General features: G+C 36.7%; 1 protein-coding gene across 1 annotated transcript in view; it reads right to left on the minus strand.

Moving 5' to 3' along the window:
- Positions 1 to 20264, minus strand: part of PCCA (propionyl-CoA carboxylase subunit alpha) — a 274262-nt gene that overhangs the window by 213664 nt on the left and 40334 nt on the right. Inside the window, exon 6 of the mRNA XM_058833148.1 lies at positions 19129 to 19182. Coding sequence (XP_058689131.1) covers positions 19129 to 19182 — 54 coding nt within the window. The remainder of the gene's footprint in view (positions 1 to 19128; positions 19183 to 20264) is intronic.

Below are 20264 nucleotides of genomic sequence, written 5' to 3' on the forward strand. Positions count from 1 at the left end.
AAAATATTCACCTACAGAAAAGTACTTATGAACTAGAGCTGGTGCTTGGGACTGACTTCTTTTAGAAGAACAAACAAACAAAGATCCTGGCTCACAAGATTTTCAGTACAGGAAAGAAATGTGAAAATAAGGAACTCATTAACTCATGTCTGGAATAAATAATGTTTTCCACTCTGAATATATATACATTCCAAAAGAATTCAAAAATATTATGTATAGGAGGAGAAAGTTCCAAAAAATATAGAAACCAAAACCAACAGTGTCACTTTTCCAGGCAACCATGCCTTCTGATTTTAAGGACTACAGAACAGATACCAGGCCCCTAAACCTATAGGTTTTTATTAATTAAAATCAAGAGCTTATTCTTTACAAAAAACAAAACAAAAGTTACATTAAGTAGACTCTTAAGCTTACATTGCATCACAAGCATCATATTGCATCAAAATTCTTGGCCTGTGCTGGTCACATTTTAAATAAGTTTTATGTTGAAACACTGCTGTTAGTGAAGAGCACAAGACTCTTCCCACTACAGAAGCTTAGGAGGTAATTGGAAAGAGGAGAGACAAATGCCTATACCTTTAAATACTGCTTTACCCAACCACAAGGACTGTTTGCACGTCTCCATTTTTTAAAGAACAGTGAGGATTGAGACCTTCTTGTGGTTGCAGGCATTAAGGTTTTCCATTTGGAACCCCAGGTTTTTCTTCCCTGATTATTTTTTTTAGCTTACCCCTTTTTAATTTTCTTCAGATGCTAACAGAACTGGAGGAAGGGGAAAAAGTATAAACCAGCTTTTCACTATACATGTCCACATGACATTGAGCACAACAGGGATTTGGTGAGCATAATTAGGTTCTTTGAATTTTGCTGTAATACAGATGAAGTCCCCAACATCGACATTAGTGATACTGTAAGGTAAATACATTTATTATAATTTGCAATATTCATCATTATACTTTAAAAAATGGAGATTCATTTAAGTGTTAAACAGTCAAAAATGCGATTCAAGTTGTTTCTATCTTTGATCTTTCAAGCAAATTTTCTTCAGCTCCAGGACTATATCTTCACTGCTATTTATTCTTCAACATTAGATCAGAAAACACAGAATGACCTTTGTGCAAGGAACAAATCTCTTCACCGCAGATATACAAACAGTTCTTACAAGAATTCTTGACATTCACAAAATTAAAACTACATTCATACTATAATCTCAAGGTCTTCTTGCAGTGTATTATCTCTCAACTAGTTTATGTAAGCCTACATATTTTTAAAGGTATCTTACACTTCTGCTGTCTATTAATGCTTCTTTCATGGTCCATTTAGCACATCTTTTAATGAACAGGCTGAATACATAAATGAAAGGAAAGCTTCTGTTTTACTCACTCATATGGAGCTCCAATTCCACAACAAATTTGAACCCCATTATTTTAATCTGAAGAAAAATTAATTTGACAATTCTCAATAAACTAAACATTCTTCTCTTGGTCCAAATACATATACCACTTATTCATATTATAATATGTTTTTATAATCCAAAAAAATATATACATCACCTCACATATTGTCTTATAACAAGTTTCTTTTTTAGAAAGGCATGGAGAATTAAGACCCTTAACTATCATACATAAACATTATTATCCAAATGCCAGCTGCCTTTGTAATGGAAAGTTACAGTATATAAACATTTGGTTTTTTTTAAAAAATCACTATGACATGTGAGCAGTTTCAAAACTCCCTGGAAGATCACACTGGATCCTTGTTTTAAGGAAGTATTTCCATTACCAGCTATTACAATGCAGATAATGTAGCTGAATGCTAAATTCCTTTCAAGCACAAAATTCAAAAAAGCAGCAAGACATACCAACTTCTTGATGCCTAATAGCATTTCCCTTCCTACCCACCAAAGCATCTCAGTTGTTTTCTATTCTAAAAAAAAAAAAATTACCACTCAAAAGCTAACCTCAAAGTCATAAGGTGAGAGCTTTGCGATAATTTTAAGACTGGTTTTTGTACTATGCAACAGTACAGCATCCTGACCAACCTGACCAGTCTCTTTTGGAATAATTACCATAAGCTACTACATTATAGTGGTATCTGTAGCTTTCACTGCAATCCTCAAAATACAGTCCAACATGAATGAGAAACTTCAGGTTTATAATTTTGTTACAAGACAGTAACTAAGGCCAAACTCCAGATATCTTATATGGGGAAATACAAGAGCAAACCAGGAGTCTTACACTCAAATAAGAGTAAGCAACCAGAAGTCAAATTTAAACTCTTAATAGTAGCAATAATTATTTTACATCACTCATATCACTGACATTTAATTATCACAGGAACATGGGCTACAAAGTATTTTTATCCATGCTGAAACCTAATCATTACCTAGACTTTTCATTAGGCAAGTTCCATCTCCATTTCAATTCCTCTAAGATATCCCTGCAGTAGCTTTTCAGTCAAATATTTTAGGAAAATTTGTCATTCCTAGAATGGAATCAAATCATCAGATTTTACTTCACTCCACCAGACCAAGATATAAACATGCTACACTAGAAAGTCCTTAAAAGGGAATAACATTTTCTTGTTCCTAAAAGCTTTGTTTTCTTTCACTATTTTTCAAAGGCAGTTGCAATGATTGCACTTTTGTAGTATTGTCTATCAAGACTTATGTGCCATTACATGACACTGAGAATACATGGTAATATATCTATTTCATTCATGGAGTCACAGATTTTAGGGTTTTTACTACATTTAGTACATTAGTGTTTTTCCATCCTCTTTTCTTCTGCTCTCTTTAATCAGTTTTAATTTTGACACAAATTTCCTAGTCTCCTGTACTGTGAAAATACTAAAACATATTTGTGCATTTCCCCTAAATCATACCGTAGTCAGAAACTGGAAAAAAGAAAACCTACCAAAAAACAGATGCAAGAGGGAGAGGGATTGGGGTTTAACTGCAAGAAGAATGCCTGAAGTCCTTATGAATGATACTTTTTCCACAGAAATGTGGCAGAATGCTAAATGATTCAAAGTTATATAGACTACAGTCCATGCATGAACATACTGCTGATATTTTATCACTACATCTTCAATTTTAGGTAATGGAAAATTCTAACTGCAAATTCAAAGAAAAATAGTTCTGTGTTTTTCTGGCACTTGGAGCTAAAACAATAGCCTGAATTATATTCAGAACAATGTGCAAGCATGCATTAATATACTCATCCATGGATACAGTATGTGTACTAAACTCTCTAAGCCATCCTCTATGGATATTTTGGTGCTGTGAGGCAAGCAGTGTGACAGATTTGTATCTGCTATTTTTTAAACAAAGCAAATGTTTTAATATTAAGTATATTGCATTAGAAGAACAGATACTGAAATTAACATATTTAAGTTACATCAGAGAGAAAACCACTTGCAAAAGCAACAGGCAAATTACCAGAAATAATCAAAGCAAAAACATTCTAAGAAACCAAATACAAATTTATTTAAGAGAATCTCTGGCTTCTTGCTGTACGACTTGTTTGAACCTCCCATCCCTTTAATTGTGGAGGCTACTTAAGAAATTCTATGTCAGTCAGGACCAATACTGAAATACAACTATAGTAGCCCACTTACAAAATTCTGAAAATCCATTTAAAGGTATCAGTAGGGGGTAAATTAAAGCTGTAAGCATTAGGAAACTAATAATTTGAAAAATGTACAGAGGCAATGAAGCCTAAAGTTATCAAGCACTGAAATGACTGGAAAAGTGTTTTGTACAGTTGGAAATAACACCAAAAAAAAAAACAAACCCCAAAATCTTTGGTAAAACAGAAGATACAATTATAATCTACTACACAACCTGACATATCAGAAACAATCTGGTATACAAAACATTAATTTCTTATCACACAGACATTTTGGTATAAGGTATAGTAGAAAGGTAGAGACAGTCTATACAAGAGTGCCCTTTATTCACTCTTTGGAAACTCTTACTTGAATATACATTTGTCAAATTCTAAATCTTACTGGACTCAAGTCTTTCACTTCTAAGATTTCTTGCAAAAGAATTTCTCTCAGTATCTCCAAAAGGCTAGAACTTTCAATAAGAGGAGTTCAGAAAAAACAGTGGTAATACTGTTTAAAGTGTTACTCACAATAAAGTGAAAAGGAGTTTCATACAGCAGCTGGGAAGCTTCAGTTAACAACTATGAAAGCAGAATGGAAGCCACACGGTACCATACTAAGCATGATATATAATAAATAAAGCCACAACTATTCTCATTAATAAGTTAGCCATATTTCAGTTCATAAACCACAGAATATCACAATTTGCACCACCTTCTAGGGAGAGTCTAGCTGTCCAGTACTATGAAAACTCAATACAATCAGAGCACACTCCACCCCATGAGATGTCCAGACTACCTGAAATTTCTCCTTGGAGCTGGAAATAACTGCAAATTCCTGAGCTTCCTGTGCCTTCCAGATGAAAAGCCATGACATTCTTGAACACAGAAAGACCAAAAAAAATGCAAGGAAGTAGCAGGACAGGATCCTCTCCTGCTCAGCTCAAGAGCAACAAGGTATTTTGAGAATAAATACATGAACATGTATAAATTCACAAACACGATAGAAATGGACAAAGTTTCCCACATAAATTAAATATACACATACCCAGTGAAAGGTTTGAATACTGTCTGAAACCAAACACTGAAGAATGAACACAAAGAAATACTCAGCCTCCAAGCAAGGTGAGAGTCCCAAACAATCAAGCAACTATCTAATACAAAACTGTGTCAATGCCTACACATACACACAAGTCTCATTCAGGCACTTTTTACCTTTTGAGTAATCTGTTCTTAAATAGCCTGGTATTATTTTAGTATGATGGCTTTGAATTTAAAATTAAGTACAGCTTGCCATCAAGATGCCTTGCCCAAAAGTCCAGGCCGGGAACTTATTCTTCCTGAATTCCAGCCTGAGCAAATTAAACATCTTCTCATGATGGGACAAGCAGAAGCACCACTCTGCAGTACACCTGCTGCCTGCTTTTGAAAAGCAAATTTACACATGGGATTCCTGAGCAGCCCTTTTGTGTGAAGAGGCATGTTCTCCATATACAAACAATGTTCTTTCAGCTTTTGTATATGAAACAGTCACACAGTATTTGTATAGTCCACTACAGTCATTTACCAAAAGTAGTCACAGCTTTATAATATGGCTGCTATGGGAATTATTTATCTACATTATCAAATGTAATATAACGAATAAAAGTAGCAGTCTTACAAAATTCAAGTGTTTCAGTTTGGTACCACCTTAAAATAACATGTTCTTCCTGCAAGCAGAATCAAAATATGCACTGAAAATAGGAGATTGCCATATCCCATATATATACTATTCTCTGGCTTCCTAAACTCATTCCTAACTTATGTATATTTATTGTCTTCCCAAAGACTAAAATTTTTTTATCACAGTTTGGGATACAACAACTAACACCTGAAGAATCACAGATGTCAAAATACCAACTACTTAAACTGAGCACCTTGAAAATTACCCTTTGAGCATTGCAGTATGGGCTGCATGGGTGTTGAATTCCCTAGATACCTTCTACCAAACATCTCCTTGAAGACAAATATGGCTATGAGCTATACCAATTTGACCGACCAGAATCTGTCTCTTGCTCCAGAAAGCCAGAATTGGCACAGAAAGCCAATTCTAAATTTTAACTAAGAGAACAAACAACTCCCTCCCCAAAAAATAGCTGAATTACTAACCTGTAGGAACATCCTACATTTTGAGATCAGATCCTGTTCCAAAGACCAAAGAATCATTCATCAACTCAGAACCACCTTTAGTGTAGCAAACTGTGGCACAGACAGCTTTGCCCCGGCATTCACAGTTATAATCTACTCCTGGCAGAGCACATACAGGAAGGTGCAAGATGCTCAATCAAGATGTGGATCGATGCTCCAAAAAGTCCTAAGATCCAGAAAGCAAACAGTTCCTCTGCTTTTTAACAACTGCACAACCTTGCACCCATATACAATAAACAATGCCTTAGGGACACAACTTCATTTTACTTGAGTAACTAGGGGGGGCAGTGGCACCCACAACAGTCACAGGATGTGCTCTGTTAGCCATCAGGAAGCACATTCAGCCAGGCAGGAGGAGCTGAGAGCTAGAGGATCTATTCAGTAGAGCCCCCAGCCCAGAAACCTGTCCTACCATAAACCTCCAAGAAGAAATCATCATTGAAAGTACTCCTAGCCTTTTCTCCATTTGATTCATTTAGAACCACATTCCAGTTCTAAGACATAATCTGCAAACAGTTTATGACTTTAGTTGCAACTGAAAAAGAAACTAAGTTTAAAGGATAAAATATTCTGTCCACTTTTGTGCAAGCTCTACTGAGGCAACCTCAACTGTTTGTTAGTCTCAATGACTGCCACGCAAGTATCTCCAGATTTCTTAGAGAGCAAAGAACATATAAGCGTCCTAACCACAAGGCAAAATATCTCACACAAGTTTTTTACATTAAAAAAGCATAATTTTCTTCAGTTTTTTTTATAACAAGCCATGAAAAAAAATTGTGGCTCACAACCAAAAAAGTTTTTCCAGTAACATCCATAGATACTTTACTACTTGTTAACCCAAGCTAGTATTTGTTGTCTAATCACAATCTCAATCATTGAATTCCCACTGTAGATAGCTCCATGCTAACACAGGAAAGGTAAAGGACTCGGCCTTCCCAGACAACCCAAATAGCCATTTTGCAAATTAACAATAGGAATTCCAAACCTGACCAAGGCAACTATGAAAATATTTTCAGTGTGTGAAAAATATTCAAATGGCTCTACTTTCTACAAACATTCTCATTTAAATATGTGCACCCAATGTTCAGATAGGGCAATAAAAGCATTCACAAATTCTTACACAATAAACTGGCAGGTTTTATTCACAAGAATGTTCTGGAATATCTTTTGCTGGTTTTCCTCCCATGCTACATGTTTAATGCATTCCCCATCCACAAACTGTATAATAAGTAACTTGAATATAAACAGTGTTCACAATACCTAAGAGTGAAAGTGAGAAAGAGTAAGCAGCAGTACTCTTTTGCAAGAGCTCTGAAGAACATGTCAGTATGATCCTAACAGGCATCTGGAATAAAAATGCTTCGTTGTCCGTGTACATATGTAAATTCAGCAATATCTATCCTTTCAGACAGAAAATATATGCAGGCCTCCCTACAAAGGAGAGTATAATTTCACAGTGTAAGTTTCCACATAGTGCTCTGAAAATAGACTAACTTGGAAAACAGCAAGAATATCACTCCATCAAGAACACATTTAACTAATCATACGGTTTTATTACCAAACTAACCTGTTGTTACATAAAAGCATCAATTTTCCTTCAAAAGCAACCTTTATTTTGCATCTGAATTGCCAGCCACGATGTTACTGCATCTCAACACATATATTTGCCATTACTGCAGTGAACCACACACATCTTCAAGACAGCCAGTAGGAGTAGAGGCAGAGGAAAGAATAAAGTACAAGAGCAAATATTCACCAAGATCCCTATCATCATGATCAGAGAGCAGGACACCACACAGCCTGTAAGATCATCTGTTTCTAGGACTCACTGCACAAGCATTACTTTTCTCTACCACTTCTAAATAAGTAGCCTAGTTAGGATGTCCATCTAATGTACCACATTCTTGTATTAAGAGAAGGCCTGCTAAAGGAGAAATTTTGAGGAAAATGTAAAGATAGTTATAAAGGAAGAAGGGTTTGAGGGTAAATCTACCTGAAGTAACCTTTCTAGACATCATCTTTGCATTTTTCTGCTGCTTCATGCATTACTAATCAATGGCCCACTAGAAACTTCAGCACCAATTGAAAAGCCTGGCAGGGTATTTGGCTTTCAATTCTTCTACTCAGTTTATTCCCAACACAAGTATATTCATCAGGCTTAAAAACAACTCTTGAACAAGGGCAGCCACTCAGCAATGAAATGTAAATTACTGACATGTGCTAAAACCTGCATTTGCCACTGCTAATGAGCACATTAAAGGAAAAAAGCTCACTAGATATTACTGCAACCTTTTCACTTAACCCTGTGTGTACTGAAAGCCATAATTGAGTATCAATTAAAGAACCCATCTCTAAACAGTGAGACACTGTTCAGCAGGTGTATGCTTCCTACACAGTTCTGATACAAAAATCAGGATGATGGACAAATGTGTGCACACTGATAACAGCCTTATTTTTAATCTTCAATTAAACTTTTCAAGTTATCAGTAAAAAAAAAAAAGAAAAAATATCACAAACATGACAACATACATAAATTTCCAGGCTTACACCATTAGCTGTGTCAGATCTTAGGTGATCAAATAAAACAGGATTAGCTGCCAATAAGCCCCAAGGCTAGGAAGTCAACTTGTAGCAACTTCTCTGTACCTATTATGCTCACAGGGAGGTAAAGACCCTGAAAATAATCTTCTCCAAAGAGCAATGGCCTGCAGAGTCACAGAAAACAACACCTTTGCCTCCACAGCATCTAACAGTGATGCACTCCATACTGCAATAAAAGCCCTACCAACTGTACAATCACTCCAATCAATCACAAGTTTTAAAGCTTTTAAAAATTCATACTATCAGTGTTGTAAGAAACTTAACTGTAAACTTATATGCTGGAGAAGGGGAAGACAATTTTTGGTGGAAAACCTCACCCATACAAAGGGGATCTTCATATTTTGTGGATGAAAGAAATTATTTAAAGATTATTTGGTTAATCAAGTTCTTCAAATGCTTTACTAAATAACATTTTTGATAAGGACACATCATAAACAGATGGCACTCAGAACTGACTTTCAAAAGCTAAATTAGGTACCTGAATCAGCCTAAATTAAGTACTTAAATCCCTCTCAATAAGGTTTCTGTCAAATACTAGTTCAGCTGTATATAAGTTAAAAGTTTAATCAACTACAGTTGCCTTTTTTTTTCTCACACCCATTAACCCCAGTCCTGAACTATCATCCCTTTGAATCTGCCTTCATTCTGAGTAAGGCAGAAACTTGTTAACTTGTTTCTACTAGAATCACCTGTACCAGCCTGAAGACTTTAATAGGTAAATTAGGAGCAGGGGATATATGATTTGTTTAAACAAAGATAATTTTAACAGGACAGGTTTACGAAGTGACTAGGTGTCACTGTCATCCCAGCACATCCAAGGAAGGCAATAACCCCTTACAGGGACAGGCAGTAACAAGCCACTGGGAGCAGCAATCTCTTGGTCACAGTCAGCACAGCAGCCTCACCACAGCTTAGTAACCTAATCCTCAGGAGCTGAACACGACTTGGCCTTCAGGGAGCAAGAAGCTCTTGCTAGGTTCTACAGAAAACGCATCACTTAACTTTAGGGTCACTTTTACACTTGTGTTAATTCAAAACTCCATTGCTGAAAACATTCCAACTGCTACTTTTTTAGCAACTTTTTGCAATTTTAGCAACTTTCCCCATAACTGTAGCGGGAATTCAGTATATGTAGAATAGTTCAATAGATGCAGTACTTTAAACCACCAATGCTATTGATCACTTTCTTTCAGTCTGAAATAGAAATTAATTAAATAAGCTGCAAAAATAGACAAAGCTTATTTGTAAGCAAACCTTCAAATACAATTAAAGTGAAAAGGCAGATACATTCATAAGAACGAGCAGGAATTTTAAAGACATTTTAAGGAGTTTCAGGGAATTATTTAAAAGATTTGCAAAATTAACAAATGAACCACTAAACACAATAAGGTGGCTGCAAGCAATCTTTAAATTAAATTCTTACTTTTACATGAGGGTCATGACTCCTGTTGCATTCAGTAAAAGCCTTCATTGACAAAATCTGACAAACCAGATAAGCTACTATCAAGTAGTGCTTATGTTGGTATGTTCATAGATCTTTTTTGTTTGAGTAACTCTTCTACGAGGAAAAGCTGAGGGAAGGCTGAAGGGGAGCTCATTGACGTATATAAATGCCTAAAGGGAAAGTGCCAACAGGACAGAGCCAGGCTCTGCTTAGTGGTGTCCAGTGACAGGATCAGAGGCAAAAAGCACAAGTTAAAACACTGGTAGTTCCCTCTGGCTATCTGGAAATGGTTTTTTTTGACTGTGAGGGTGGCCAAACACTGGCACAGGTTGCCCAGAGAAACTGTGGAGTTTCCATCCTTGGAGAGTCAAAGCCCACCAGATGTGGTCCTTTCAACCAGCTTTGAGTATCCCTACTTGAGCAGAGGGGTTGAATCAGCTGATCCCCAGAGGTACCTTCCAATCTCAACCATTCTGTGAAATAAAGACTGTATTTGATAGCTAAAGTAGAAACCAGGTCCAACTGAATTATGCATTCTACAACCATACAATAAAAATGTGCAACCAGCTGGAAGATATTATAACAATCTAAAGGATAGTAACTGAATGGCTAAGAAGTTAAAGCATCATTAAACAGGTTAAGGACTGAAAAACCTTATTTAACCCTGACATGCCTGAATACAGTGTCTTAATTCACTTTCAGTAACCAGCTGTATCTGGCATATTAGCAGTGATTCCCTCAACACACAGAGGTAACTGGAGCAGTTCTCATACCACAGGGAACAATCACCCCAGAGAGGTTACATGACAGCCTCCTGCCCAGGAAGCAACACTGAGACAAGGGAATCCACAAGGGAATCCTATAGTATACTAAAAAAACAAGTAGGCTAAGTCTCATTGCTGTATAAAATAAATTCTTATGTTTATAAAACTAAATTCTAATGATTCAACATGATGCTAAGCCCTACTTGTAAGAAAATTTTGATTGTAATCTTATTTCAGGAAATACATGTGCCATGAAAACAAAGCCCCCCAGAAAAAATTCTGCCCAGTCCAGGATAATAGGTCATCTTTAGAAACATGTTAACCAAAAACCTTTCAGCTAGCATCCATTTCCACAGCTTGTGTAGGAATAACTCAAATTTCAGAATCCACTAAAATTGAAATCAGAAAGAGCCAACCATAGGGTGTTACTTGGGAATGAAGACTCAGCAGGGCGTTGTCATTTTTAAGTCACTAAACCAAAAGAAGACACGATTACATTCTATCACTTATCACAACAATCACAGAAGGCTGAGGTAGGAAGGGGACCACTGGAGGTCTTCTAGCACAACCGCCTTGCTCAAGAAGAGACCCCTAGAGCACATTACTCGTGATTACTTCCAGTCTTTGAATATCTCCAGGAAACAAGCCTCTACTTCTCTCAGCAACCTACACCAGTGCTCAATCACCCTGACATAAAGACCATCTTCCTCATAGTCATGTAAAATTTCCTATCCATCAATTTCTGCCCATTTCCTCTTCTCCTGCTTCTTGTACCAAAAGCCTGGCTCTATCCTCTTGGCATCCTCTCTTCAGATACTTACAGACATCAATGAGGACCCCTCTCAGCCATCTCTTCCCAAGGCTGAACAGGTCCAGCACCCAGAGAAATGCTCCAGTCCCTCGATCATCTTTGTTGCCCTCCACTGGACCCACTCCAGCAATTTCTGTCTGGTACTGAGGAACCCAGAACTGGACCCAGCACTTCAGATGTGGCCTCACCAGGGACGAGCAGATGAGAAGGATCACCTCCCTCTACCTGCTGTTGATGCTCTTCCTGTTGCACACCAGAATACCATGGACCTTCTTGGCCACAAGGGCACTGCTGGCTCACAGACAGCTTGCGGTCCACCAGGACCTCCAGGTTCTCCTTCTCAGAGCTGCTTTTCAGCAGGTCAACCCAACCTAAACAGGCTTCAAGAATTAAATAAAAAAACTTCCTCAAAGCTTCCCTCAAAAGTAATCACCACCTAGCCTTGGGATGAAAGAGACACAGCATATTCATATTCCTCCTCATGTAACACGCCACTGCCAATAAGAAAAACCCTTGTGTACAAAAATACAGCGTGTTGTAAGAATACATCTTGGCTCATAAAGCATGTATGCAGTAGATTAATTTGGTCCTGTTGCAATTAGCTATCAGCTACAGTAGAGAACAGAATAGTCATATTGTGATAGGGAAAGTGATTTCACCACACACATTATTGCTTCAATGTAGTTCAACTTCAGCATTAAAAGTGTCCAAAGAAATACCTTTACTAAGTTACATTCATCTTTAAAAGCCAGATTTAATTTTCTTGATATGCATATTTTATGAATATATATATGAACTCTTAAGTACTCAATCTGTAATGTAGATCTACTGAACACAGATCATCAATCACTATAAAATACATCATTTCATAAAACGCAGGCACAAAACAAAAGTGATTATTATGGAAACATCGCTGAATTCTAAGCTGAAGCTTCATTTGCCTTGCCACAGAAGTAAATTAGAATCCACAGAGCAAAAGAAGTTCTTATTTCAACGACAAAACTCTTTATTATGCATGTTAAATCCAACTCCACTATTACTAATGGGACACTTAAAACTGATTTTAGAAACAGGGAAAGACATAACATTTGCAAGGTCACCACACCAGCTCACATCAGTTATACAGAATAGGATAAAATAATCAATCACCATAGATCAGTATGGACAGGATTTACCATAAACAGACTAGATTGTCTGCACAACTGCAAATCAATAGTAAATAGGAAGAAAGTGAAAGGAAATTACCTGTGTAAGAAGAGAATTACACAGAATTACATTTACGTGTCTTCTATTATTGCAATGAGGAAAAACACAAGTACACACAATTAATATAATTGCAATTATATTAATAATGTTTAATAATAATTAATAATGGAAACAGAGCAGTACATTTTCATTTTCATAACCAGACACAGCAATGGGGAAAAAAGAGGACAGAACAAAATATTTATGAAGAAACAGGAAGGATTCCTTTAAGTCTGAAAGTACTATTGCAGCAACACTGCACATGAAGAAAAAATTAATTTTTACAAATCAGGATCCCATATATCCATTCATCTGTAGATCCACACACCCTAATAAGCATGTCAAAGTACTGCTGTTGAAAGGCATCTCATGAGAAAAATTACTTACGATAGCCCATACAGGCAAAAATCTCTAACAGCTTCTTCAATCACATGCACAGTGTTAAACCGTTCCTCCAGAAACCATGCAAGTCCACATTTCATCCATCACGAGCCTCACGTCACCAGGCACTACTAGACAAATCAAGAGGTTTTGTGCTTGCATTTTCCCTAAGGACAGTTGCACAAGTTAAAGGCTTAGTTTGAAAGCTAAGCCACTTGAAGAAAAGACACAGCTTTAAAAAACACAAGTTAAAAATAAAGGCTTACTCTAAGTGAAAAAAAAAATACAAATAGGTCAAGACTGCCATGTCACAGGAAGTTGCCTAAACACAAAGACCATCAATTGAAAAAACTTATGAAGTTTAGGCAAAAGAATAAAAAGGGAGGAGAGTACTTTTGTCAAATTACATGGATCTTTGACAAAACACTACCCTGCATTTTTAAATATGTGCATATAGGTTAAACACATGTATACCTACAAGACCTGTTGATATGCATCCTGAGACACTTAAGTTTAGCATACACCTGCTCTTGAAAGAAATGCTCTAGCTATATACAGCAGTTCTCAAGATAGTTATTTGAAGTGTGCAACAAGGTAGAATTGGCATCAATTTGTTCTGTTGCATAGCAATCATAAACAGAACACTGATGACATAACATAAGCCATCAAAGGCTTTTAGCAAAGGTATTTGAAGTTTTCTACAGTAAAGAAGTAATACAGCCTTCCTACTTCCACACTAGTAAATGCTAAGCAGACAGTTCAGATGGCTCAATTACATTTTTCTAGTCAATATGGACTAGTAATGTCTGACAAACACCTGTCCATCATTTAATATGCACACTATTTGCCTCTCCCATGGATTTCACTCAACCTGATACAGAAGACTTAGGTTCTTTTTCGATGAAAAAAAGTTTGCTCAGCATTAAATACAAGAATACAAGTAACACTCCAAAGCACTCTGCCTCTGAACACAAGCATCAAAATTATAGATTCACAAGCAGAGCTCTTCTGGGCAGCAAACTGGTGACCTGTTCACTTAGGCCAGTACACTGCCCAACCTTTATTACCCTGCAGAGACAAAACCTCCATTCTCCAACAAAGAACCTTAAGCCACCACAGGCAGTGATAACAAACACACTGCTGGCTTTGGTAGACAATTAAATTCTGGCCTGCAAAGCATAGTGCACAAAACACATATTAAAAGCTCTGTCTTCCCCACTCCTTGAAGCATACAATCTCTGCCATAAGCAGCTTCCACTGCCTTTTCTTGACCACCTTTTCATAATTTGAGAAGTACAACTGCTAGTCAGCCACAAGAGTTGCCAGGTAAAAAGTTAATGCATGTGAGAACAACATGAGAATCATACCAAATGTTTCTCAAAAATGTAACATGCACTGGAATCACAATAGAGGAACTTCACAATTTGCTTACAAGTAACAAAGCCATGCACAACAATGGCAAAGAAACACTCCTGCCAGTAAGAGTTTACATTTTTAAATGGTGAGAATCCCATAAATAGCCATGCACAGGTCCATAGATCCATCTGCACAAAGCTCTTCACAGATCAGACATGCGTCCCCTTACAGAAGGTGACACAAATTGCTCTTTGATTTACCTTTTCCTTCTCAAACTTAGCAGCAGCCATTTACAAACATGTGATCAACTATTTCCATATACATTGTTTGCCCATTTATTTCAGACAATACATTGTTGGGATTTTTAATTCCACCAAGAATGTTAATCTAGCTTCAAAGGTAAGGAGAAATAGCACTGGCTGCTTTGTTCTCCCTCAGTCATGTCAAATAGTAGTTGCTAAAAAGGCACAAAAGATGTATACAACCAGTTTTCACTGGGAACTCAAAAAAGATTCATATCTCATTCCAAAATTGAATGCTTTTTTCTCACCATGCTTATGGCTGCTATCCCAAGGAGTGGATTTTGGCAGGAGGTAGTGGCTGGCTATTTTTGCATCAAGAAACAGAGCATCAGAATATTGTTACAGCTGCATTCAGAAAAGAATACTCCAGATAAAGGTTGCATTTGTAACTTTACCTGCTATCATTCTGAGACAATTTTATGCACGTAATAAATCGTTCTCTTGGAGGAAATATACCAGAATCCACAACCTTTCATGAAAGCATGAAGTTTATCACATACATACAAGACACCAAAGTACTCTGAAGATCTATAATCTTGCAAACTGATATTTTTTCATACTAGGCTTGCAAAATAATAAATCAGCTGATTTTTGTTTTTGTTTTAACAGTAGTATCCCAAGGGATTTTCATGTCAATCAGTAAGGAGGAAGTTCATTTGTGTTTCTGAAATTCAAAAGAAAACTGATCCATTATGACTAACTGCAATGCAGAGTCACCATTCATAATTTTATAATCATCACCAGGAAGCAGGAAAGGAACATAACATCAGCTGCAAGAGTAAGACTCCTACTTGTTGCTAACATCAGCTAGATAAGAAGCTACACTGACTCTGGAATAATGATTGTACAACCCAATCATACACTTGCTTTCTTCTCACTCCTTTCTCACCAAGACCAAAAAAATAAATTAAAAAAAATATATATATATACACATATATATAAAAAAAAAGAAAGAGTCACTGGGAGCATGGGCCAATCCTCCCAAAGTATACAGCAGCATGTTAGGAGACCTGATTCAATGCTCCCATCCTCTCACCAGAACAGCTGCTCTGGAGCTTTGCAAGCAAGGACAGAAAAATGGCAATTTCAGAAAAGTAAATCTTTCAATTACAGGTCAACCAAAAGGCTCATCTTAGTCTCAGGCCTTTCTCCTTCCCAAATCCCAAAGACCTGCTTTAGGTAACAGAGGTGACAGAGCTTCTCAGAAAAGGTCTACACTAATTTTAAGACATGGGAAACATGAAGTAAGCTAACCTAAACACAGGGGTCACTAGCAAACTCTTCCAAAGAAGGAAAGGAACACACTGATCTTGCAATTCTGCATAGCATCTGGCAAAGGATACTAGCAATTTTTTTTAAATGCAGCAATAGCTTTTAACATCACCTTAATATTTATGACAATACTGAATATTATGCAATTATCCCTTGAAGGAGGGAAATTACTTACATGAAAATAGATTTGCATGCATAAGCTAAAAGTACCAATTTATTTACTGATTCTAAGGAAATACATTCATTTGCATATACCCATATTTTGATATTCTACATAATGTTATCAGCATTATCATAAATTCATTAAAAGATTCTGTGTTGAAATACCAATCTTTAAGAAATTTACCTTAATATTTAGAAAATCTTTGACAGACTCACTCAGTATAAATGCCATGGATCTCTTTTCTGTCAGCCAACAACAGCAACCAAAGTAGATACACAAAGACAGGACCAAATGCACCAATTTGTTTACTGAATCACAATGAACAACATATCAGATATTCACCCACTGATTGTTTTTGGAAATTTTGTTTTGGAAACGAAGGATCATTTATTTGTGTCTCCCTTGCCCATTTTAAGAAAGAACAAAATTAAGTTACTAAAGAAGAAAAACAACACAGTCCAGCAATTTTCAATACTCCAAGTATCTATCAAATTCTTCAAAAGTACTCTCTATAGCTGTATCCTACTCCATGAGTAATTCAGACAATAATGAACAAAAATACCTGCTTTTGTTCAAATCACACACAGTGGGATTACATGGAAACTGACCCTCCTTTCGTTAACTGAAGACAAAACTCTGCTTTGAGCTCATTACTGCTCTTACAGATAGACTGGCAAGTTCAGAAAGTTTAGTGGCCTTCTCAGTTTCCCATTTAAGAAGTTTGCTTTAAAAGTACAGATGCCTACCAGGAAATAAGCCTAAGTTTCATAAGTTCCATCACTACTTTCCTTGTAAAAGAACAAAATAGTGTACATACAAAGAAAGCAGAAGAAAAACGTCTTCAGCAACTTCATAACAGTTTAACAACATAACAGTTACAGCAATAAAGAAAAGAAACAGCAGGCAAGTTTTCCTCCTAACTGTATTAATCAGAATGTCTTGTAAAAAATATAAGCAGCCCTAGTGATAAAAAGATAGATGATTTCACCAGTTCTCACTAGGGGTTTGATCTTCTAGAGCCACTGACATCAAGGGAATCATGATTATGTCTTAATTAAGACTTTAAATAGTGCATTTCAGAAAGCAAAATCACATTACCTTGTTTTATTATATTTTTAGAGAACTGAACACACCGGGTTTCTGAAACATAATTAAAGCTATTTTGAGACTGCAGCACCAACCAAAAACTCAAACAGCACATTATTTCAGGAAATTGTTCAGAAATTTTCGAGGATCTGAGTGAAAAGGTGAGAAATACGAGGGTGGAGAGGATCTACAGGAATGCTTGTATTTCCTCCATTTATGCTTAATCCTGACAAAAAATTGTTCCAGACTGTCACATAACCAATATTGTAACTAACATTACCACACCACTAACATTTTATTGTAAATAACAACCACACCACTAAAGAATGTATCTGGTTCAGAGTAATAACTACCAAATTTTCATGTTCAGCCACAAAACAAAGCAAAATAGCTTAAGCGAGCACTTCAATTTCATTAAATCTGTTACTAAAAAACCAGGAATTGCCAACTAAAGCCAATTATCCTGCTGGTCTAATCCATTGAGAACAGAGTTTGTTATAAATTAAGCCAGGAATCTTCCCTGTAAAAAGAACGTCCAGTACACGAAGCAGAACAGTGATAAAAGCAAGCTGCTAAACTGCATGAAAATAACATGTAAGAGATTACCCCAGATTTGGTAAATCCTGGCAAACAGCTAGTGTTTAGAATTCTTTTCAACTTTAACATCACCAGCACCCAGCAGGGTGTACTCAGCATCCTACAGAACCTGCATTTGTTTTTGTCCAGGGGCTTTAAAAAAAAAATCCCAGCAACTGTGAAGTATGAAATTTTTAGATTTCATTTAAAATAGTCTCCTTAATGAGCGGGTGGCATTCTCTAACACCATATAATAAACTAAGTAGTAAGGGTCTGTATTACAACTAGAACTCAAGCCTAAAGGAACATAGTCAAGAAAAGTACATGGGATATCTGTTCCACAAACGCTAAGGACAAAAGAACTATTCATTTTAAAATCACATTCCTCATCTAAGTTTTTCATCCTGAATCAAAAAGGTGCAAATTAGTCTCAAAAGCAGAAACAAATTTATCTTGCTGCCTGTAAAACAAAGTATATCTTCAGCTACATGGTTCATTTACTCCATAGCAAAGTAGGTAGCTGCAATGGCTTTTTACTTTGAACTTCAATGTAGAATATGCTTGTCCTTATTCTGAGCAAAACCAGTAGACAGTAACACATGATCTGCGGTGATTACACATACAGCATCCACCAAGGACTTGTTCAAACACTGTGAATGTAACTTCCTCTCCCGGCACTGCTCACACTCATAAGCAGAGGCATGAAAGCTTTTGGAAAAAAATAAAATCAGACCATGTATCAGTTTGCAATATACAAAAACCTTACTGAAGTAAAGAGGTGTTGAACAATAATCTTTGTAAATTTTTTTTTAAAGTGAAAACAGCACCCTCTTGACTCTTTGGTTCTTTCAGAGACTGCAGCTCCACGATACACCACCAGCAGAGAAGCCAGTTTTTTAACAGCTTTCTATTCCCATCCCAAAGTGCAGTTCAGCACCTTCTCAGGGCTGCTGATACAGCTGTTCACCAGCTGTGCTACGAATCACCAACAGGATCAGTTAAAACCAGATACTTTTAACCTAGATCATTTCAGTGACCCAGTTTTTTCAGAGCAGCCCCATAAACAGTCCAGACATAAGTGAAAATCCTGAAAGGTTTTAACATCCTGGGTAAAGTTCTAACAAACAGGCTTCTCCCAAAAGAAAACTCAGGCTGCAATTACATCCTCAAAATGCAAGAAATCCACATGTACACAAAGCATACCAAAATCCCCTATGTTAAAGTATCTTTTAGATTTGCCTTGGGTTGGTAGCTTGATTCCTCAGACACCTTGAAACAATTAATGTGCCACCTAGTGCATCAGTCACAGCCAAGCAAATAAAAATAACTTACCAAACGTCTAGCAAATTCTTTATTTTCTGAAAGAAATCCATATCCTGGGTGTACCTTGGAAGACAAAAGAAAAAATTCAAGCTGATTTGAGTTCTGACTGAGAAACCAGACACCAAAAGGGCTAGCATGTTTTCAGCTACTGGGAATGGTGGAGTAGATCACTAACCATTTAAATAGGTTGAATAGCATAAGAAACTCTTAACACACTGATTTTTCTGTCCCTAAGTCAAGCTGTTGAGCTACCATTTCTGAAACAATCTCCTTATTTAACTAGGGAGAACAGGACTGCTTGCAGAGCAAATGGACAATCCCTTGGGTGATTTGCCTTTTGCTCTTTTTTAGCTCCATTGCAGATTTCCCCAAATATGCTCATCCACACTCTCCTCAGTAGCCATTACTAAGTACTCCATATCCCAAAATATTTCCAGCACTAACCACAACAGTGGTACACAGGTCCACAGTCATAAGCACCCCACCTCTAGTGACCCTGGTTAGAGAGCACAATATACTCTCATCATTAGTCTAAGTCAAGCATCCTGTGTGCCTTGTTTACTACTCACACCCCAATATACATTCAGCTTCATTACTTGCAAGGAACAAAGTTTTCATTTTATTTTTTTCAAGTCACGTAAGATTCTTGATCTAATACACTGACAGACAAAGCATAAGCCATTTTATTCACCTCTTTTAAAGAGCCAATAACTGGGTTTCATATTCAGAAACTCAGAGGGAAGAAAACACTGGTTTTCTTCGTAATAAAGTTTCTGACCCCTAACGACACTGTACCAAAACATCATCTTTGAAAGAAATCACAGTGCTGATCCAACTGTTCAAGAGTAGTTGGTGTTGCTGATATATATATACATCGTTTTATTTTAATAAATCATCTGTGCACAGTAGTTTAGAATAATACATTTATTTCAGTGACAGAACAAAGAACATTAGGAATGTGAACATGACCACATTAGTTTTTCCTACTGATTCCTGTTAAGCTTTGAATCTCTGGCCAAATTGGAGGGGAAAAAAGGCAGACTTGCCCACATTTACACAAATAAGATAATGTGCATTTTGTAAACATTCTGAAACAAAAGCAATTATGGGATGCACCACTTACCTTCCTGCAAGTAACATTTCTA

Source organism: Poecile atricapillus, chromosome 1 (genome assembly GCF_030490865.1).
Source record: "Poecile atricapillus isolate bPoeAtr1 chromosome 1, bPoeAtr1.hap1, whole genome shotgun sequence".
NCBI classification, from domain to species: Eukaryota; Metazoa; Chordata; class Aves; order Passeriformes; family Paridae; genus Poecile; species Poecile atricapillus.